The sequence below is a fragment of the Hipposideros armiger genome, unplaced genomic scaffold (genome assembly GCF_001890085.2).
Source record: "Hipposideros armiger isolate ML-2016 unplaced genomic scaffold, ASM189008v1 scaffold_663, whole genome shotgun sequence".
Classification (NCBI taxonomy): Eukaryota; Metazoa; Chordata; class Mammalia; order Chiroptera; family Hipposideridae; genus Hipposideros; species Hipposideros armiger.
The window spans coordinates 644,660-668,571 of record NW_017732013.1 but is presented as its reverse complement, the minus strand read 5'-3'; the positions used below and the strand labels follow the sequence as shown (position 1 = coordinate 668,571).

Here is a 23,912-nt window from a genome sequence, read left to right as displayed (position 1 = left end):
AAAAATCTTTAAAAAAAAAAAAAAAAAAGCAGTGGTGCAAAATAAAACATTGCACTAACACGGAATTTCCTTTTCTCCTTTCTCCTTTGATTTCCCAAATGTTTTTTAATAAAGGAGGGTCATTTTCATAGTGAAAAAATAGTATAAAAACCAGGGGAAAATAGCAGGAGAAACAAAATATTCACCAATTTAAAAGTCAAAACCATTACTGAGCTGCCACATCTGCCACTCAGCTGTAAATCCCAGAAGGGCAGAGACTTGACCTATTTTATTCACAGCTGTTTTCCCAGGCCCTAACACAATACCTGGCATGTAGTTGAAATAAGTTTAATGAATGCAACTTCATTCAAATCAGGAATGTGCTTCTTTTGTCTCATTAACTACTATCCGTATGTATGTATGTATGTGGCTGCCAGGCTTACAGAACAGTAAGCTGCCCTAATACATGCACCCAGGCCTCATATTTACAGTCCTCACAGTATCTTGGTTTAGTCAAGTACAATAAAGGCTTGCTGAAATGGAACTGATGTGTGATCTATTAGTTACACTCCTTTAAACCAGAATTCCTATCCCCACATTCCAAGCTGTTCCTGACACACAAGCCACTCCCACCCCCGTGCCTTGCTCTGGCTCAGGCCAAAGTATCAAGAGGACCCACACTCCCCCCAAATCAGAGGCTGTTACCACTCCCCTTCCCCCGTGGAAACTAGAAATATTTTCACTAGGTAAGAAGTCCATCTTAAGGAACATACTGTAACACAATTAAATAAGGGATACAGGTGTGATTTTTAACTCAAGCTTAATCTCAAATATTAACTTACTCGAAAAGACCAGAATAACTAATTTAAACAGCCTTTCAAGAAAAAGGTCATGTAAAGCATTTTATAACACTTTTTTGACTATTTAGAGCAATGCTGTCTGTCCAATAAAACTTTCTGTAATGAAGGAAATGTTCTATATCTGTGCTACCCAATAAGCTAGCCACTAGTCAGATGTGGCTACTGAGCATTTGAAATGTGGCTATTCAACTAAGAAAATAAATTTTAAATTGTATTTAATACTTTTAAATTAGCCACAGTGGCCAGTGGTTACACTAATGGACACTGTGACTGTCGAGCAAATTACGGTTAGAGGCAATGACAACTTCAAAAATAGCAAACCAGAGGCAGAAGTAAAGGATGGGTGTTGTAAAAAGTGGGAGGCTGATTCCTGACATTGTATGTTGGAGAAGGATTTTGGTGGGATAACTTTCTTTTCAGTATTCTAGAAAAAATTTTTAGAGAAATTTCGGCATATAAGGAGTTCAGAGGATGCACAGTAATCTATCCCCTGCCCCTTCAACCACCAAAAATAACCAACTGTAGAAAGTCATTTTCTTTCAAGTAGACAAGTAGTAGTTAATTAACATTTAGTTTTGGTCCCACAAACATCAAACTAGCTAAGACCTTATCTTATGAAACCTTATAAATAAAAATTATCTGACTGCAGATAGCTTGACTGAAAATTACTTTGGCCCCAGGTACTGGTTCTCCAAGTGCTAAACTAACATTGAGATTAATTCTGAGTTTTACAGAAGCTTGATAATTATATCAATGCTCTCACCACAAAAAAAACATCAACTCCTCTTTTCTGGATTCCTTGGTTTCAAAGCTTGCATCATACAAAGCATAGCGACAATCTTTCTCAGGAAGCATGCCCACAAAATGCTTGAAAGGGTCGGTTATGGTCACACCAACATCTCCAACCAAGATCTCTTTGCCTTCTTCTACAATGATGCACTTCTTGTCTGCACTGAGACAAAAAATGACAGCCTTCTTTCTTTTCTTGATTTCTTCTGGTGTGGAACACTTGCGAACTTTCATGTCATAAAAGATGCGACACACTTCGTCGGCAACTTGCACTCCTGAGGCCTGTAACGAGAAAAGAAAACCAGAAAGAGGCTTTCAGTTGTTATCACGCCAAATATAAAACACTGTAATTTTTGGTTATAGACTGACACACACACATTTTTTAAGGTATACTTATCCAATAGGGAAACTGGAAAATCTGAGCTACAATCACTAATTTCAGTCACTGAACTTTTACAAGATAACATATATAAGCCATTCATCACTATTATGTGGGAGTAAGGGAATAATCATCTATGCAGGCCCTCCTACCCTAAAACTGGAAAAAAAGTACTTCTTGAGGTGCTAAAATGTTTTCTTCTTATAGAGGTTGCTGAGAGCCATGAGCTATGACTAGGGGTAGTCATCTCCCCAGTCTGGGTATTAATTATACCCCAAAATTATTTTCATAATGCACAACAGATGGTCAGAATAGCTGGGTTGGAAAAATTCTATTCCTACGGCATACCTTTTGTTAATAAAAGAAGAATTGAAAGGTCTTTGGGGCCGGCCGAGTGGCGTGTTGGTTAAGAGCTGGTTTGGGACGCCAGAGGGCCCCGGTTCGGATCCCACATATGAGGGCCAGTGACACTGCCCTCTATAGCTAAGATGCTGAACCACAGCTAAACCTGGAGCTGGGCTGCCGGAAGTCGCTGGCGACGGCACAGGCTGCAGCCCCTGCTGCAGTGGGTTGCCATGGGCTACCGTGTGTAGCCAGCAGCCGCCGTGAGCGGCCGTCCAGAAGCCAGCGACTGATGTGCCTCACCCGGGAAGAGCGCAATGATGGTGCTAACTTGGGCCAGTGAAGCAACGTCCTCCACAACTAGACTGAAGAACAAAAGGACAGCAACTTGTCTGTTCCCCTTCCCCCAATTCCCTAATAAAAATCTTAAAAAAAAAAAGTCTTTGTTCTACTCACATTTCAAAATTATATGATTAATATTCAGTAACAGATTAGTCACATGCTTTTAAAATTTCACTTATAAAATCTCTAAGTTTTAAATTAAGATTACAATAAATAAGATTGCTAAGAGACTAGATCTTAATTGTTCACACCACAAAAAAGAAATAATTATGAGACAGAGGTATTAGTTAATGCTAAGATGGTAATCATAACTGTAATATATTAATGTATCAAAGCAACAGCTTGTATACCTTAAAGTTACACAATGTTATATGTCAATTGTATCTCAACTTAAAAAAGAATAGGAAAATGTTTACTGCTGTAACAAAGATAGCTTAATTTGGGATTATACTGACCAGAAAAACAAACCTCTTACCATGTTATATTTGCTACTCTGAGATAAGGAAGCAGTTACATAGGTCTTTTTTTTTTTTTTTTAGTGACCCAAGGTCTTGATAGCAAAAGCTCTAAAACCAGTTTTTAATCTTTTCATCTTCTTTAAGGAATGTGGTATTTACATTAACTTTACTACATTCATAATTTTTGTAAGCTTCATTAATTACTTTGGTGCATGTTAGCTTTTCTAAAGCAAGAACTTATACTTAATAAAATATAAATACCAAATAATGCAAAAATATTAATGATACCCAAAATTAATGTCAAGCAATTTGATTAAGAAACAAAAATACATGTAAGATGAAAAGATAACTCATAAATGAGAAAATATTGGCAAATCATATATCCAATAAGGAACTTGCATCCAGAATATATTAAGAACCCTTATAACTCAACAACAAATAACCTGATTTTAAAATGGGTAAAGGATTTGAATAGTCACTTCTTCAAAGATATAAAAATGGCCAATAACTCTTGGTAAAAAAGTTCAACACCATAGTCATAGGACAGTGCATACCAAATCCACCATGAGATACTACTTCACACCCACTAGGATGGGTATAACAAAAAAGACAAAAGCAACAAATGTTGGTGAGGCTGTTGAGAAACTGGAACCCTTCCTTATACATTGCTGACAGAATTGTTAAGTGGTGTCACTGCTTCGGGAAACAGTCTGGCAATTCCTTAAAAAGTTGAACATGTAGTTAACACGTAGCAATGGCACTCTCCTGGGGATAGGCACAAATAAAAACACATGACCATACAAAAACTTGCACACAAATGTTCATAGCAGCATTATTCATAATAGCCCTAAAGCAGAAAGAACCCAAGTGTCTATCAACTGATGAGTGAATAAACAAAATGTGGTATATCCATAAAGTGGAATATTATTCAGCCTCAAAAATGAGGTACGGATACTTGCTACAACATGGATGAACCTTGAACATGTTATGCTAAGTGTAAGAAGCCAGGCATAAAAGGCCACATTGCATGATTCTATTTTTATGAAATGTTTGCAACAGACAAATCCACAGACAAAAAGGAGATTAGGGAAGACAGGAACAGGGAGTGACTATTAATGGGTATGAGGTTTCTTTTTGGAGTGATGTTTTAGAATTTGACAGTCGTGATGGATGCAAAACTCTGTAAATATACTGAAAACCAGTGAATTGTACTTTATCTCTCTCTATAAATTGTATCTCAATAAAGCTGTTACTTAAAAATGCATGTAAGAATTCTAGGGGTTAAAATACACTAACATCCCAGCATTTACTTACTAAGGTAATTGGGCCATTTAATCATATGAATTAAAAGGGCTCTAATACACTTCAATTTCATCTCATCTAATCCACATCTAATCATAATCCACTTCAATCCTATTTAATCTAATCTACATTCTGTTTATAAATGAACATTTCACTCTAAAATAACAAAGTGGTTGATACAGAAAATTAAGACTAGAAAATTACCTCAGAAGCTACACAACCTTACCACTTTCCTACTTTTAAAGAGCACTTTTCTTAAATCTTCTCTTACTGCTTTAAGAGTATTGTTCTGATCTTCACCGTTCATCTGTGTACAGCAAATTAAGAATCATTATTTCGCTTTTTTGAACAGAGATAAAGAAAGTTCAAAGTAACAAAAATAGTGAATAACTAGAAACAGACCCCAATTCCTCTAAACTCCAAGTCCATAATGTTGATTTGTAAGTCACACTTGCTCAACCCATCTTTAAAAAGCATGAAGGCAATATTTCAAGCCTTATATCCATCCAATCAATCAATGTTTGAATGTTATCTGTCAACAATAAGTGATATATCTCAAACATTTTAAACTCTGACTTGGAAGTTAATAAAATTAATCATGTACCAGCAATTGAAAACAGAAAGGAAATGTGTACTCTGCAATTACAATGCAACTAATGTCAGCCAAATCTAGCTGTAAGTTATAGGTACATTAAGCCTCAGCAAGGAGTTTGGGCTCTTTCTATCAGAAATGAGGTCTGTGGAGTTTTCTGATGGGGAGACACTTCTGCTTGAGGTAATTAACACTGAAAAGTGCGAGGGAGAAACTGGCAAGAACAATGGAAACAGGAAGACCACTTTTAGGCAACTAAAAATGTCCAGAGGAAAAAGGTCTAAGCTACAGTAGTGGAGTTGAAAACAAAAAACAAATCCAAGGATATTTCAAAGTAGAGCCAATACAGTGAGTGAAACAAGAAGTAGTATCAAAGAAAACCCAGGATTCCCTAGACTGGGGTGCAGAAACAGAAAGGGGAGATAGGTACAGTTTGACATGTTAATTTTGAAGAATGAGCAAGACGTCTAGGTGGAGATTTCTACTGGAAGTATGAGCATGGATTTAATAGATATTTTGGACTATAGTCCGAATCATGGAAGCACCAACATTAAGTTGGTGCAAAAGAGAAACAAGTCAAAGGGACTAAGAAGAAATTATAGGAAAGCTAAGAAGAAAAAGAAGGGAGAAAACAGCATCCTAGAAGCCAATGGAGAGTGTTTTGAGGAAGGAAGTCATCAATACCAAAAATGGCAATGTTTGATAATGACTGAAAACAGACCACCGGTCTTGGCAATTAGACCTCTGAGCATTTCAGGAGATTGGAGCAATGAGGGAGAAGTCCAGGGTAATGGGGCTAAGGATACACAGGGAATTGAGGTAAAGACAGAAAACACAGCATGGTTGATGGTGAAGGGGCAAGGGAAGACTGAGTGTTAACCATGGAAGCTGTCTTCTGACTGGGGAAATCCTGAACATACTAGAAGTTTAAAAGCTTGAGGGAACAAGAGAAAGGAAGCCAAAACACTGAAAAGAAAAAGAAAACAAAAACATAATATTGAGTACTTACCGTTGTCAGGCACTTCTAAATCACAAAAATCCTATGAGATAGCTACTATTATTATTTGCATCTTACAGATGCGGACATTTAGGCATAAAAATTAAGTAACGTGGCCAAGGTCACACAGAAACTAGTAGTGGAACTGAGATTTGAACTCTTGCAATTTGGCTCCAGAGGAAACTCATAACCATTCATAATTAAGAGTCAGAACTCTAAAGAGACTGAGGAGATCCAGAGCACAGATGGGGTCGTTAGTCTTAAAAAAGGATATACCTTTTCTTCCTCTAAAATAGGAAGAGGGAAGATAACAGCTTAGAGGAAGATAAACTGCTAAAAATTGTACTTGACAGGCTCTATTTTCTCTGTGAGGTTTAAACCAGGAGTAGATCAGCAGCTTAAAGTGCATAATAGGCAAAGGTTTAGAATAGCTGTTATGGGGAGTTCCAAAGGATCACCTAAGGACAAGCAAAAGGGCTCTTCTGGAGACATCAAAGGGTTCAGCTGAGGTGAGAGAGGGCGACTGGAGCAACCTGGCAGAAAGTAGATGCTGATGGCAGTGCAGGTGGAAAGGAGGGACTGGTTCTCCCTAGGAGATTTAATCCAAGCTTGAGGTTTCGATCATCTAATTCAAATGACACATTGTTCAGACTTCTGCTTTTCTGACTTTGCAGCCTTTACACCCAATTTCCTACCCAACATCTCCACCTGGATGTCTCAAAGGGATCTGATGTTCGGCATGTTCAAATTACCCTTCTAGTCAGTCTTCCTTTCTCAGTTCACATCACCATCCTAGTTACAATTCCTTCTCCTTCACCTCACTTAGCTCTTTGAATTTTCATATCTATTTCCAAGACATTCATTTCTCATCTCCGTTGCCACTTTCCAAGCCGAAGCCACCACTGCCTATTATCTGAACTGTTACAACAGCCTTCCATGTGGTTGCAAGGGAATGAGAACAGGATCCTGTGTAGCAGTTTCCTCTTCCTGGGCACACAGGAAGACTCCACTCCCCAGGCTTCCTTGCAAGTTCACCTGGGGCTATATGACTGAGTTCTGCTCAGGACAGGTGGGAACAGTGATATAAACCACTTCCAGGCCTGGTTCTTTAAAAGTGATCTAGCTCCATCTTCCCCTGACAAGATAGCCTCGGTGGCCACACTTCAAGATAGAAGAGGGCTACTCAACTCTGCTGGACTCTACATGAGAGATAGAAATCTTTACTGTGTTAAGCCACTGAGATTTGGGGTTGAATGTGTTACCCCAGTTGTTCAAATACAACAGATTGCCCATGCCCACTGCTAATACCCTCCACTCTCCCAATTCATTTTTTATGTTGCAGCCTTGTCTTAACACCGCACATGCTCTGCAACCTCGCTACCCGGGCCACCTTTCAGTTGTTCGTATTTGCTGTGCCCTCATCTCAGGGCCTTTGCTCATAATGTCTACTTTGCCTGGACTGTACTTCTCTACCCTTCTTTACCTAGATCTCAGATCAAGTCTCACTTTGAAAATAAGTTTTCTGGGTCAAAACCACTATATTTCATGCTTCCATGAAATCATGTATCTCTACCCCATAGTACTTAACCACAGTTTCGATGTTCCCTCTTTAAGGTTATTTAATGATTATCACCCAAATAGGCTGTAAATCTCTTAAGACTGTAAGTTCTTGTTCACTACTATGTTCCTCTGAGGAAATCAAAGATAAATCAGATTTCCAAGGAAGTTTCTTTGAACAATGGAAAAGATAAAGATGGCATAAACAAATCTCCAATGCTTGGTAAAACTTTATTATTCCTTGATAAACTCCAATGGAAGGGAGTTTAAAGAAGGTAGAGATTAAGTTAGAGGGGAGGGGAATGCAAGTAGTGAAGGAAGGAGGTTTCACATGTAAACTGACTTAACGTACTTCAAGATAAGGGGACTGATGAAAAGATAGTTCTTGATAAGAGAACCTGGCACATACAATATGAGAGGAGGATAAGGGAGGAGGGAATTGAGACGTGGAACTGGGTTCAGGTGGAAGACACCATGAATGGCAGGCTCAGGAGTTTGGAGACATTGGATATTTTTTTAAAAGTAAGGTGACCAGCTAAAAGGCTAATTCAGTAAGCAAGGCTAGAGGTAACCAGGGCCTTCATTAAGGTAGTAGAAGCACTACAAGGAAGAGGGCTGGGTGCCCATAGTGCACTGACAACCATTGGCTGGGAGAGAGGAGTCAGAATAAAGTGTTTAGTTTGGAGATCAAGAGGCTGATTAATATTGCCAAATGTTCATTTTCTCTGATCTTTCCATTATGGTGCCTTTAGAGTCATTGGTGTTAGAGAAGTATGGTTCGCTATGACTAATAACATTATAAAACTAAATTTTGCCATGAAGATATTTTAAAAAATCCCCCAAGTAAAGTATATATTAGACTCAACTGTAATGAATAAATATACTTAAATTTGTTATACTTTGAAATAGTATATCCTTGAAATAGCATTGATATGGAAGATTAAACAACTAGTACACCTTGATTCTTGACAACGATTTTTATAAAGTAAAATTTAAACCATGAGGGCAGACAAGAAAGCTGGGACTACTGCTCCTACAGCCTGGCCCACTGTTACTGGGCTCTTCCCTTCCTAGCCTCTAAACCAGCACCGGCATAGCATCTCTCAACAAGCTAGGTAGTAGCTCTTTTACCTTTGATTCTAGATCTAGAGGATGAATTGGAAAGCTGGGGTACAGATTAGTGGGATGAAAAGAAGATAAAATAACCCTTAAGTAACTATAGTTTATTAACATCTTGTAGGCCAAAAAAGATAACTTGAAATTAAAGCACCAAAATTATGAGAGCAACCAATCCTCATGCTTCTCCACTAACTAGGTGTGTCACTGTGGGCATGTCATTTAACATCTACAAAGTAAATTAGTTCCTTCAACTAATTTATTTAGGGTAAAGCACTAGACCAGTTATCAAATTTTAAAGTGCACAGGAATCACCTGGGGAGCTCATTAAAATGCAGATTTCACAGATTCTGATTCAGAATATCTGGAGTAGAGTCTGAGATTTTGCATTTCCAATAAGTGCCAGGTAAAGATCACTAAAATGTAGTTCTAAAATTTCATGAAATATAATAAAATCTTAGCTCAATGCTAATTTACTTCTTTGCCTACAGGTTTAATTTTCATAATGAAGCAGTAGTCATATGAGTACTTTACAAAAACAAGCCCAAAGTCAAAGGATTGTTTTGTGCCACACACTGCTGATAAAGCCTAAGGGTCCTTTCGCAAAATGATGTTGCAAACAAAACAAAATATATAGCATTACAAAAGAAGCCAGTTATAGTTCACCTATGATGATGATTAAGAATTCCTGTGAGGGTATTAATTTCGGTGGACTTATCACAAGGAGATATTATTGTGAATCTTAAAACAAAAATGGCTGTAAACGGTGATATACAGAATCATTTGTTTTTTACTTTACACTGTGCTTTTGCCTAATAGAAAAGTTCTACTCCCATCAGTTTCATTTTTCAGTATTTCTCTAAAATGTTAGATTACTAAAATATTACTCAGCTGTCAAGAAATCTAAAGTTTATTTTAAAAAGCAAAATCAAATTCAGTTTTGATTTTAAATTTATTTTTTAGAAGTTATTTAAATTCAATTACAAAGTCTTAACAATAAAGACCATTAAAGGATACGCTGAACATAGCACCAAAATTTGTGCCCAGCTGGGAAGGAAAATCTTGAGTAAAAATAGATCGCTATTACAAGAGCTTTGTGATTACCTTAAAAAGATATGTTATCCACAACTTCAGTTTCTCTGTGTTCTGTACCAGTGACCACTGGAGAATAACAGTTGCTTTTACAACTCCACCCTCATGTCAAAACAGTTGCTGTTAAATAATTACTTCACTGTATTTTATCTCACTTGACTACCAATTTTTAACTTGTTCATGAAGCATAATGGATCTCAAAACTGTCTGAGCCCCCCCCGGCAGAACTTTTGCAAAACAGATTCAGATTAAATGAATACATCTAAGACACAGCCTTTATACTAAAGATTCACTCAGTGCATTCTTCTCTAAATAGTTACTACTCACAAATAGAGGGGAAAGTAAATGCTACAGGAAATACTAGGTATTTGAAAGTTGTGAATGACAAAACACAAACCATCAACTCTGAATTCTAGCATTAGGGTAGTGATCTCTGAAAGGAGCATCAAGTTTTCTGTTTCAATATTTGTAAACAACTGAACCAGTCCAAACACTAAATGTAATGATTTACAGTGGTCCATCCTAAACCAAAATATCAGAAACAGTGATCTATTTCTATATTACTAACTCAAGTAGGATACCTGATTTTGGTTACAAAATTAATGCCAATTACATTTTACCCAACCCTCACTGGAAAAAACAGGAATGAAAGCTATTCTCCTACCTCAGAAAATTGATTTAAAAAAAATTATTTTTCTAACAGTCTGAAATATTTGATAGGATATTGCATAGCAGAAAAATACAATTTCAAATTTATAAACACCTGGAAGAAAAGATATTAGTTTCCTTCTCAACCACCAACTCAAACATCCAGCATAACTGCTAATCAAAGGAGTTGGGGAGTATAAAAATGGTATTACAATTTTCCTTTATTTACACCATGACTTGCACATGGACCAAAAGAAACAGAAAACTGACTGACTACAAAATATACTGGGCTTTTGCCCAATGCCTCTGAGCAATAATGTTGAGACAACAAATGAGTGACAGTGCTTCAGGTCCATTTTTGAAGAAGTGTTAATTAAGGGCCCCATAGATGCTGTGTTAAGATGGGGGCTGAATACATACATCTAAGGCAAGGATTTCAATTCTGATTTACTGTAATAATTATAGTCGACTATTTCTGGGGGGCTAATCTTGGGGAGAAATTCAGACAGACCTGTTTGTTTGGAAATACCCTGAGTGTTAATTTGGAAGAGTCAAAACGACCAAAATCAAGAACTACTCATAAAACTTCAGACAAAAAGGTTTGAGCAAAGATTTTAATTCTTACAGATCGTATAACAAAAAGTTCTTTTACTCCTTGTGGGAAAAAACCCTGGCTATTGAGGAAGAACTGAAATAATTTATTTAAAATACAAGGTTTATTTAATAGAATAAAAATAACTTCATTTTATGTAATATTACACATAGGGCTATTGCAGATGAATTTTATAATTAATTGGGGAATATGTTTTTAAAATAAATTGATCAAGTCAGGTACTGAATTTTTTTAAAGATTTTTATTGGGGAATTGGGGGGATGGGAACAGTGCTGGGGAATTGGGGGAAGGGGAACAGACAAGTTGCTGTCGTTTTGTTTCTTCAGTCTAGTTGTGGAGGACGTTGATTCACTGGCCCAAGTTGGCACCATCATTGCGCTCTTCCCGGGCGAGGCAGATCAGTCGCCGGCTTCTGGACGGCTGCTCACTGCGGCTGCTGGCTACATATGGTAGCCCATGGCAACCCACTGCCACAGGGGCTGCAGCCTACGCCGGCGCCGGCGCCTCCCGGCAGCCCAGCTCCAGGTTGAGCTGTTGTTCAGCATCTTAGCTGTGGAGGGCAGTGTCACTGGCCCTCATATGTGGGATCCGAACCGGGGCCCTATTGTGTCCCAAGCCAGTTCTTAACCATCGCGCCACTCGGCCGGCCCTCAGGTACTGAATTTTTTTAAATTGCTGTATTCTTATAAACAAAATTTGGAATATTAAACCTTAGAAGATCTTTTTAAACAGAGGAGAAGGCAAACCATAAGGTTAAGTCAGACTATTAAAATCTTATAATTTGAACAAGTTTGCTAACTTCTCTAACCTCAGTTTTATCATCTGTAATATGTGAATTATGATAATCCTAACTCAAGAGGATAAGTATCACAATAGGTGTAAATCACCTAAATACACTGCCTGGCAATGGTACCATTCAATAAGTGAAAACTCATATTATTATTAACCAGAAAGTCTGGTTAGAGCTTCTTCAACTCCTTCAAGTTACCAATGTGAACAATTTTTAATGAAGCCTTTGAGTAATGGAAGGCTATGGATAAAACAAAATCAGACAGCTTAAAGCTTCTATGTGAAACAGTAATTTCTGTCTGTTATCTGATGACCAGAATTACGAATTAAAAAACCATATTGACATTCCCATGACTATTAATGGTTGAACAGCAAAGACATTCAAGATGAAAAGGGTAACAGTTCTCTTTGACAGTTAAAATTTAGTTACACTACTACCTCTTGCCATTCTCCAAGGCACAACTATCACCTACAGCCATAAATCAAAATACACAATAATAAAAACTGGGGCCTATGAGGCAAGCTAATAGGCTTTGTCCGAAAATTTGTCCCTGCCCACTATATAGCAGTCAAGCCAGCACAGAGCAATTCCTCAATCTTTGATAAATTCAAAACGTCCAAAGCTCCTGGGTACAATTTTACAGATGTGTGCCTTGCTTGCTTAAGGGTACCTAGCCAAGGGGCCAAGCCAGGGCTAACTTCAAGTTCATGTTCTATTAGCCAAGGAATGTGCCTGCAGGGCTTCAACTGTTGGAATGAATGCCTATCTAGTTGTCTCCTGAGGCCGTATCACCCAAAGAGAGCATCATTACATAATTTGCACAGTCACTACACAGGCTATCAGTTATCCAGAAAATGTCCCAAGTTAACTCTCTGCCTTAATACACTGGTCCATTCCCCAAAATGAGGGAGACTAAACAGTGTTAAATTTTCAACCAATTTCCAATCGTGGAAGTCCTTCATTCATCTCATAGCAAAGTACAATGTCCTTGAGACAGTCTATGGAGACCAAACAGCAATTCTACTGGCTGTGAATTAATTTTAAAGAGTTCCACTGAAACAATTTTATGGTTACACCTTAGTGGAAAAAAATGCATTCAATAAACTCTAGGAAATACCACCCACACACCCAAGAAAGAGAAAAAAACAAACCTTACAGAAAAATCATCTCAGCAGCCAAGGTGGATCAGCTATAATAAAGCCAGCTGCTAAAAATAATCAATCTCATTCAGATTGTATGCAATCTTATTTTATAAACAATCCTAACCAGATTTGTTAACAGGCTTACCACCCCAACTGGGAGGCAGGAAATCAGAAAGGGAGGATAGGAACAGTAGGAACAATAAGTTTTATAAGCCTAATAGAGAAAATAATACTCCCCACTTCTACTCCCCTCAAAGACACTAGACAGAAATGGGAGGAGAAAAAAAAAGCAATCTACGGCTAATAAGCACATTGAAACAGTCCTATGCCTTTACTATTTTCTTTCAAGAGTTTCCAATTTCCTTCAGGGTAAAATCCATGCCATGTCAAGCCCTTTATGCCCTATCTCTCCAGCCTCCTTTCCCACTTCTCCCTGACACATGCCCCTTAATTCCAGTCATGCACAATTCTTTGTGATTCCCTGAATACACCATGTTCTCTTGTGACGATTTACTTTCCTCCTCTTCACCTGGTTAAGTTCTTCAGGGTTCAGCTCACTCATCACCTCCTCTGGAAAGGCTGCTCTTACTTGGCCCCCCTCAACATCACCTCTAATCCTTCCATATACTAAAACAGAATATAATTACTTCTATCACAGTATTATCTATTACTGTGATTAACTGTCTACTGGGTTATCTGATTCTCTTATTTGACTGTGCTCCTTAAAGTGCAAGGACTAAACTTTTAGGATCTTTTTTTTCAACCCCATTCTACCTAAGAAGTATCATCTACTTTATGGGGTTTTGAAAACTGATTATCCCTTAAAATTTTTAAGATATGTACTACTGCATTCAAGACATTTTTTTCCATTCTTTATTGTACAATTCTTCAGTTTTATACCAAGGAAAATCTTTCACCTTCAAAACTTTAGGGTTTTCAGAAAAAAACAAACGAACGAAAAAAACAAAGCAAAAAAATTTGAAGCAATTTCTATTGATCTCCCTTGGGATATTTTGGTCCTGATGAGATCTGCTATTATTGTCTTTTTCCTAAAGATATATATTGGGTTGTCGGAAAAGTCATAATGTATTTTTTCCTATGTTTTTCGTTGCAAAAATGCATCATGACTTTTCTGACAACCCAATAATTTCAGTCCTCTGAAATAGTTTGTATAAATTTATGTTTCTACTTTGTTTGTTAGACCTCATAACTGATTTTCAAAATACTTGTAAAGATGGAAAAATACTTGTAAAGATGGAAAAATTTCACACTATGTGATTTTTAAGTTCACTGAGTATCAATCACATCATGGAAATGTGAACATCCTCTTAATGATGATAAAATTGACTTTTTTTCTTTTAGCTATAATTAACAACATAACAGTATATTCATTTCAGGTGCATAACCATGATAATTCATTATTTATATATATTGTGAAATGATCACCACAATAAGTCTAGTCAACATACATCACCCCATATAGTTACAACTGTCTTTCCTGTGATGAGAACTTTTCAGATTTACTCTTAGCAACTTTCAGATATATAACAGAGTACTATTAACTACAGTTACCATGCTGTACACTGTATCACCATGACTCATTTTATAACTGAAGCTTGTATCTTTTGACCACCTTTACCCATTTTGCCCACCCTCCACCCCCTGCCTCTGGCAACCACCAATCTATTCCATTCCCTTTGACTGGGAATGAAATACTCCTCACCCTAAATTCACGGGTGTTTTTGTGTTTTGTTTTGTTTTAGATTCCACATATAAGTGAGATAATACAGTATTTGTCAAGTGTTTTCATTTCCTTTTGCTAAATAACCAGAGGATTATACAGTAGTTCTATTTTTAAGTTTTTGAGGAGCCCCCATATTGTTTTCCATAGTGGCTGCACCATTTACATTTCCACCAACAGTGCACAAGAGTTCTTTTCTCCACATCCTCACCAAACCTTATTTCTTGTCTTTTTGATAATAGCCATTCTAATACACAGTTAAATAAACCAAGAATATACAATGAGAAAAGTACAGTCTCTTCAATAAATGGTGCTGAAAAAACAGGAAAGCCGCGCAAAAACATGAAACGGACTACTATCTTATACCCTATACAGAAATTAACTCAAAATGGATTAAAGACTTGAATTTAAGACATGAAACCATAAAATTCCTAGAAGAAAACACAGGCTGTGAACTCGTTGACATAGGTCCTAGAGATGTTTTCTTGGGTTTGACACCAAAAGCAAAGGCAATAAAAGCAAAAAATGAACAAGTGGGACAACACCAAACTAAAACACTTCTGCACAGCAAAGGAAACCATCAACAAAATGAAAAGGCAACCTATCGAATAGGAGAAAACATTTGCAAATCATGTGTCTGGTAAGGGGTTAAGATTCAAAATACAGAGAGAACTCAACTTAATAGCAAAAAAAAAATATCTAATTTAAAAATGGGTAGTGGATCTGTATAGACATTTTCCCCAAGATATAGAGATGGCCAACAGGTACATGAAAAAGTGCTCAACATCAGGCCGGCTGAGTGGCTCAATTGGTAAAGAGTTAGCTTAATTAAGATCATGAGCTCTGAGCAACAGGGCCGCCGGTTTGTTTCCCACATGAGCGAGTGACGCTGCAATCAAGCTGAGCTGCCCCTGAGCTGCCAACAGGTGGCAGGATGGCTCAGCTGGTGAGAGCACATGCTCCTAACAAGACTGCCTGTTCGATGGTGGGCTACGCCCACCCACAACTAAGACTGAACTCAGCACCTAGAGCTCAGAGGCCACAAGCTGCCGACGGGCAGCCAGATGGCGACTGGCACCCTCCACAACTAAGACTGAAGAACAACAACTTGGCTGGTCCTCTTCCCCAATTCCCCAATTAAAAAAAAAAGTGCTCAACATCACTAATCATCCAGGAAATGCAAATCAAAACCACAATGAGATCTCACCTTAATTCTTAGTATTTTTGTCAATCTGCTCTGCCCAACATATACACATAATCCCTCATCTACCCAGAATTGTGAAGCTGCATAATAAATGTTTACTTAGTCAATATAAGTTCTCTACTTCATATTCTATTTTAAGTCACAAATGTATACTTTCTATTTTTTAAAAGTATCTGATATGTAAATATCACTTAGTTTTAGGATAAAAGCTAGATAAGAGACATTAATGTATATAGTAATCAATATGCAAAGAGCATGACCTTTAAGAAATCAGTATCTGATCAAACACTTTGACAAATTTCAAATTTTCTGCAATCTACATTCACCCTTGTTAAATAACCATTTGCGCAGTTGAAAACATTGAAAGGGCATTATTTAATAAGATACATCTATCAGTTTTACCCAAGGTAAAAAGAATGGCTGTTTCAAACATTTATCAATATTAGAAAAAGGAAAAAGATCTCTACAATATTCTGTCTCATCCTCCAGTAAGACAGGAAACTTACAAAAAAATATATTCATTGACTGGGGGATGGAATACTACTTGCCCTAAAAAGGAACAAACTGCTGATGCACAAATGCTTTACGCTAAGTGAAAAGAAGACAGACTAAATAAAAGTGTATGATTGGACAATTCCATTTATATGACATTCTTGCAGAGGGAAAACTATATGGGGACAAAAAACAAATCAGTGATTGTTGGGGGTGGGAGGAAGAATTAACATGGGGAAATTTTTTACAGTGAAGGAACTATTCTATATTTTGATTGTAGTGGTAGTTACACAACTGTATACATTTGCCAAAACTTGCAGAACTTACACTAAATATTGTGAATTTTCAATAGCAGGACATGGAAACATAAATGTCCTTGATGGATGATTGGATAAAGAAGATGTGGTAGGGCTGGCCGAGTGGCGCGATGGTTAAGAACTGTCTTGGGACGCCAGAGGGCCCCGGTTCGGATCCCACATAGGAGGGCCAGTGACACTGCCCTCCACAGCTAAGATGCTGAACAACAGCTCAACCTGGAGCTGGGCTGCCATGAGTCGACGGCGACGGCGTAGGCTGCAGCCCCTGTGGCAGTGGGTTGCCATGGGCTACCGTGTGTAGCCAGCAGCCGCAGTGAGCGGCCGTCCAGAAGCCGGCGACTGATGTGCCTTGCCCAGAAAGAGTGCAATGATGGTGCCAACTTGGGCCAGTAAAGCAACGTCCTCCACAACTAGACTGAAGAACAAAAAAATGATAGCAACTTGTCTGTTTCCCTTCCCCCCAATTCCCCAGCACTGTTCCCATCCCCCAATTCCCCAATAAAAATCTTTAAAAAGATGTGGTACATATAGTATACAATGTAATACTTCTCAGCCATTTGCAACAGGAATGGATCTTGAGGGTATCACCATGCTAAGCGAATTAAGTCAGGTGGAAAAGGACAAGAACTTTATGATTTCACTCATATGTGTGATATGTGTGATATGAAACAGAAAGCAACAAATGAACAAATGAATAAGCTCACAGATACAGACAACAGTATGGTGGTTACCAGAGGGGAAGGGGGATAGGCGAAAGATGAAGAAGGTAAGGGGGTTAAATTTATGGCGACAGGAGGAGGCTAGACTCTAATAAGCACACAATGCAATATACAGATGAGGTATTGTAGAATTGCAAACCTGAAACTTATATAATTTTATTAACCAATGTTACCTCAATAAATCAAAACTTATAAAAATGGTAAATTTCACTTTATGTAAATTATCCTGGATGGAAAAATTGTACATCACTTCTAGTCTTTATTTCAAGAGCACCAATATAAAAAATATTATATTCTCCTTTGAGAAAGACTTTTAAATATACAATAAACTAAAGGTAAAAGATTTCTCCTTGGTTTAACAATTTGGCTTCTCTCTGGATGATTAGCTAGTATGTCAATGAATCTAAAATAGAAAACATATTTCGTGTTGTTGGTTAACTGACCTACCTCTGTTCCATGGTCACATTCAGTTTCTAGGCCCTACCAATTCCTCCTTAAATGTGGATTTTTGAATCTATTTCTTCTCATCTGTTAAAATTTCATAACACTCCCAAGATTAAAAATCTTCACCAATTCCCAAGCACCTACAAGATAAAGTCCATATTCATTAACAGATCATGAAAGGCCCTTTCTTATTCAAACCATCCTACGTTTCCAGATTCATCTTCCACTACAGGCAACCATATTACTCATTTATACCTTTCAGACAGCAATTTAGCCATTTATATCAAGAACCTTAAAATAATCCAAGCCCTGTGACCATTTAACTCAGTAATCCCACTTCTAGGAACTTATAATGGGAAAATAATCTTCATAATACTGAAATCAGACAGCCCAAAAAAATAAAAACATGAGAATTGCAAAGAAAATTATATCCACAGGATAGTTTCTGATGCATCGTTAAAATCATGTTTATGAAAAGTTTTTAAAACATGGGGGAAATATTTATTATGATTTGCTTTCAGTGAAAAAAGAAGCTAGATATAAACTTTTATGTACAGTGTATCTCAACTGTGTAAAACAGTATAAAGAAAAGGAATTTTATCTCTAAGAGTGGGAATATAAGTAACCTTTTGTCTCTCTAGATTTCTGTATTTTCCAAGTTTTCTGTGATAAGCATATTTTAAAAATTAGAAATATATATACATACACATTTTTGATTCTGTGACTGCATATCTAGATTTTATTTTGAAGAATAATGCAAATACAGGCAAAGATTTATGCACAGAGATGACAGAGCTCTACTTATAATACTGGATTTAACAAGGGGATAATTTAATATCACTGTACATGCATACTATTAAACAATTTAAGTAGTTTTTACAGATATAGTTAGTCATAAAATTCACTCATTTAAAAGTGCAAATTCAGTTGATTTTGGTATATTCACAAAGTTGTACATCCACCACCACACTCTAATTTTAAACATTTTAGACAACGCAAAAAGCAGTCCTGTACTCATGCATAATCACTCCTCTTTCCCACTCTCACCCACCTAAGACCTGGCCAACCACTAATTTACTTCCTATCTCTATGGATCTGCTTATCCCAGATATTGTATATAAATGAATCATACAATATGTAGCCTTTTATTTTGACTGGCTTTTCATTTAGCATGTTCATTCATGTTGTAGCATGAATCAGTACTTCATTTCTTTTTATTTACAAAAAACGTCTATTGCAGGGGTTGGCAAATTACGGCTTGCAAGCCACATGCAGCTCTTTGGGCACGTTTGATCTCAAAAGTTTGCCACCCCTGGAAGAATCAATCCTATCCCTCATAACAATTTAAAAATTATTCGAGAGCCATAAATATATGTTTATATAATCACCGTTATGTGAATATCCTTTACAAATTTTATAAGTGAAACGATGATAGTTTTATTTTCATTTTCAATTTTACTTCAGAGCCACATGTACATATTCAAAGAGCCACATGTGGCTCATGAGCCGCAGTTTGCTGACCCCTGGCGGCTCTTCTGTCTCAAAAGTTTGCCGACCCCTGGTCTACTGTATAGATATACGACAGCTTATCTAATCATCAGTTGGTGGACATTTGGGTTGTTTCCACTTTTGGTCTATTATGAATAACACTACTATGAACATTCATATACATGTTTTTATGTGGACACGTCTTCATTTCATTTGGGTATATAATTAGGAGTGAATTGCTGGGTCATATGGTAACTCCCAAGTTGAACTTTAGGAACTGCCAAACCGTTTTCTAAAGTGGTCACACCATTTTACATTTCTACCAGCAATATAAGAGGGTTCCAACTTCTCCACAGCCTTGCCAACATTTTGTTACTCTTGTCTTTTTTATTACTGCCATTCTAGTGAGTGTTATGTAGAATCTCATTGTGGTTTTGTTTGCATTTCTGTAATGGATGATTTTGGGCCTCTTTTCAGGTGTTGACCACTTGTATTTCTTTGATATGTCTATTCAAAGCCTTTGCCCATATGATTAGATTGTCTTTTTTGAGTTGTAACAGTCCTTTATAGGAGTATATTTGGTATATTTGAACACAAGTTTCTTGTCAGACATATGATTGGCAAATATTTTCTCTCACTGGATGGGTTGTCTTTTCACTTCTTGATGGTATTCTTTGATGCAAAAAAGTTTTTAATTCTAAGAAAAGTCCAATGTACCTATTTTTCTTCTGCCACTTGAAGTTTTGGTGTCACTGCCTTGAAAGGCCAAGAAAATTGCTCCCAAAACACTGTCAAACCCATGTTCACAAAGATTTATGTCTATTTTTTTCTAGAAGTTTTATACATTTAGGTCTATGACACATTGTGAGTTAAATTTTCTATAGTGTGAAACAAGGATCCAAATTCATTCTTTTGCAAGTGGATATCCAGTTGTCCCAACACCATTTGTTGAAGACAGTATTCTTCCCCACCTCGCCACCCCCTCCTTCGAATTAGCTTGGCACCCTTGTCACTTTGGGATCTGGGAAATAAAGAATATAAAACTGTTACTACAGAAGAACTCAACTATGTGAGAAAAATCTGTATTGTTAGTCTCTGGATATTCATTTTCTCCTTTATTTTCATTATAGTACTTACTACAATCTGCAATTATCTTATTCAGTTTACTTATTTCTTACCTGTCTCCCCCATTATAATGTATATTTCATAGGGACAGAGAGTCTGTCTTGTATGCTACTGAATCTCCTCCAAAGCCTACAAGTTTTCCCTTAACATTGATGATAGGTTCTGCGACTTTAAACGAAATGACACATAACAAAACCATTAGAATGTAATTTCCACAAGGAAAAAACTTTGTTGTTCAGTACTTTATTCCTAGTACCTGGATCATTTCTTGGCATATAAAATTTCTCAACTATTTAATGAATATGGTAGCTATTTTAAACCTTGAAGGCAGTGAAAAACTGTATTTGAGTCTCCATTAATTCAAGAAAAATAGAACTAATTATTTAACTCTTTAATAACTAAGAGATATTTTTAAACAAGAATCAAATCACTTGAAAAATCAAATTAAAAAGTTGACCAGCTATGATTCCAGGTAAAACAACATTAAAGAAATAATACAACAATTGGAAACATGTTACGAGCACCACACTCAAACCAACTGAGCCAACCAGCTGCCCATCGGCAGCTCAGCTCCAAATCAAGCCGTAATCTTTCAATCTAGTTGTGGAGGGTGCAGCTCACTGGCCCATGTGGGAATCAAACCGGCAACCTTGGTGTTATGAGCCTGCGCTAACCAGCCGCCCCCTATAAAACATCTTAATAAGTGCCATAAAAGCAATTCATATGCTATCTTAGCACTGTTTCTTAGACATGTGCAGAAATGCAGAGAATTAACACTAGGTTGGTTATCCATACTAACTTCCCCTTATACATAGGTCAATCCACAAAGTCTGAGGCTGGTCTATTAAGGTGGACACTAACCACATGTGGTTTAGTAAGCCCATTAAATAAATGTGGCTAGTGTGACTGAAGATCTTTTAAAAATTGTATTTTAATTTAATTAACTTAAATTTTATTTATTTATTTTTTAAAGATTTTATTGGGGAATTGGGGGAGGGGGACAGCACTGGGGAATCTGGGGAAGGGGAACAGACAAGTTGCTGTCGTTTTGTTCTTCAGTCTAGTTGTGGAGGGTGTTGCTTCACTGGCCCAAGCTGGCACCATCATTGTGCTCTTCCCGGGCAAGGCAGGTCTGTCACCGGCCTCTGGACGGCTGCTCACCACTGCTGCTGGCCGCTCACGCTGGCTGCTGGCTACACACGGTAGCTTATGGCAACCCACTGCGCAGGGGCTGCAGCCTACGCCATCGCCAGCGACTCAGGGCAGCCCAGCTCCAGGTCGAGCTGCCGTTCAGCATCTTAGCTGTGGAGGGCAGTGTCACTGGCCCTCATATGTGGGATCCGAACCGGGGCCCTCTGGCATCCCAAGCCAGTTCTTAACCAACGCGCCACTCGGCCAGCCCAATTAACTTCAATTTTAAAACTGATTATCAATTCCACTACTGGAAAACTTGTAAGTATGCTAGGAGCAACTTAGGTATGTGAATCTACTTTTTCAATTGTAAATTTTAGATCTAAATACATATCAAATATTTCAAATAAAAATTGGGCATTTGAACTGAGATGTGCAGGTGTAAAATATATACTGGATTTCAAACTGGTATGAAAAAAGGAATGTAAAATGTCTCATTAATTTTTATATCAATTAAATGTTGATATATTTCAGATATACTGGGTTAAGTAAATTTCACCTTTTCTCTTTAATGGGCCTACTAGAAAATTTTAAAGTACATACTTATATTTTATTTCTATTCAACAACACAGATCTAGCGATTACTTACAACATTCTTAAAACAAGGTTTCAATGATTTGAGAATTCCACAGCATTCCAGAGCTTCAACAACTGACTTAAAAGATTGCTCCCCAGCAAGTTAGAGAAGTTTTACCAGTATATGCCTATGTTTTAGTTTTAGTTCTATTACTACATGAAAATACCACCACCAACAACAAAAATGTGCCCTGTGAAACCACTTTAAAGTAAACACTAGCTACATTTAAAGCTGGCAATTTTCTGAAAGCAAGCCAAGATGGGAATATGGGAAAGAAATTCATCTCTTTTCTGTGATGAGGCAAACAGGAGTAACACCCTACAGAACAATGCAAAAATGCTGAAAAAACAGTCTTGCTTTGATGTGATTCAAAAGCACAAACACAATGACAAATTCACTTTAAATATAAGCTTCCTACTATAGTATGCTTGAAGTGTCTACCTTTCAAATGTCCATCCTATGCCCTGTTGCAACAGAACAGTTCTTTGCAGCTAGCTTCCCTGATTTAAAAGCGCCAAAATCTCAGCTTTTCCACACCTTCAACTACAGATTAAAATCTGAATTTTAAGATTAATTGCATTTTTACTTAAATCAATTGCTTTTAAGATCTACATAAAAATGTATTTTTTTTTTTTTTTTAGCTGAGTCATCCCTGCCACCTGTTGGCAGCTCAGCTCTGGCTAGGAATCGAACCGGCAACCCTGTTGCTCAGAGCTCACACTCTTGAGCAAGCTCTTCATCAACTAAGCCACTCAGTTTCTTAAAAATTGATTCTTAAATTTTAACATAGCAAAGCAAATCATATAAGCATTACAACATCAGCACTAGAAGATTTATCTTCAAGAGTTAAGAATCACTCTAGACTAAAAACTACTCAACTCTATTGGGTCCTTGTACAGAAGATTCCATGATAAATGTAGGTAACAAGTCAGTCAAAGTATTACTAACATGAAACAATCTGATATTTATTTTTCTATACTTCTCCCAATGTAAAATTTCAAGGAAAAATGAACAGGAGATAGCTTTTAGAAGCACAACAATTCCAAGTGAAAACTCACTTCTGATACCAAGGCAAGGAGGCAGGGAAAGAAGAAAGGCTGGGCTTAAAATATTTCTGAAGTGTTAGGTGTAAATCTTTGGGTATGGCTTTCATGGACAATCTAGAGAAGAATATGATACTATAAGGGAAGGGAACTCAAGATATTTAAATAATCTATTTATTTCTTGTGTTCTGTAGTTTGGAGAAGCAAATAGCAAACAGTACAGGAAAACCTGGGAGATAGTGCAGGTTCAGTTCCAGATCCTACAATAAAGTGAGTATTGCGATAAAACTAGTGGTAATCTTTTTGCTGGTAGAGGGTCTTGCCTTCAATTTGTAAAAAACTCAACATCTGTGAAGCGCAATTAAGTAAAGTGCAATAAAACAAGGTATGCCTGTACAGTAAAGAGACTAGGCCTAGTTACTCAGAGGTTGGAGAATTATTCTGTAGATAAAAACGACGCATATATGTTAAATCCAGTTTTTAAAGAGTTTCAAGATTTTTTTCAAATTTCAAATGTGGTGTTCATCTCAAAGTATTTTAATTATTACTAAAGAAAATATGGTTACTTAACAG

The 23,912-nt window shown here is 37.2% G+C and overlaps 1 protein-coding gene across 2 annotated transcripts in view; it reads right to left on the bottom strand.

The window, feature by feature from the left end:
* Nucleotides 1–23,912, bottom strand: part of DSTN (destrin, actin depolymerizing factor) — a 33,728-nt gene that overhangs the window by 5,067 nt on the left and 4,749 nt on the right. For both annotated transcript variants that reach the window (XM_019626209.1, XM_019626208.1), the window contains exon 2: nt 1,603–1,910. In XM_019626209.1, the coding sequence (XP_019481754.1) occupies nt 1,603–1,862 (260 nt within the window). In that variant the 5' untranslated portion in view covers nt 1,863–1,910. The remainder of the gene's footprint in view (nt 1–1,602; nt 1,911–23,912) is intronic.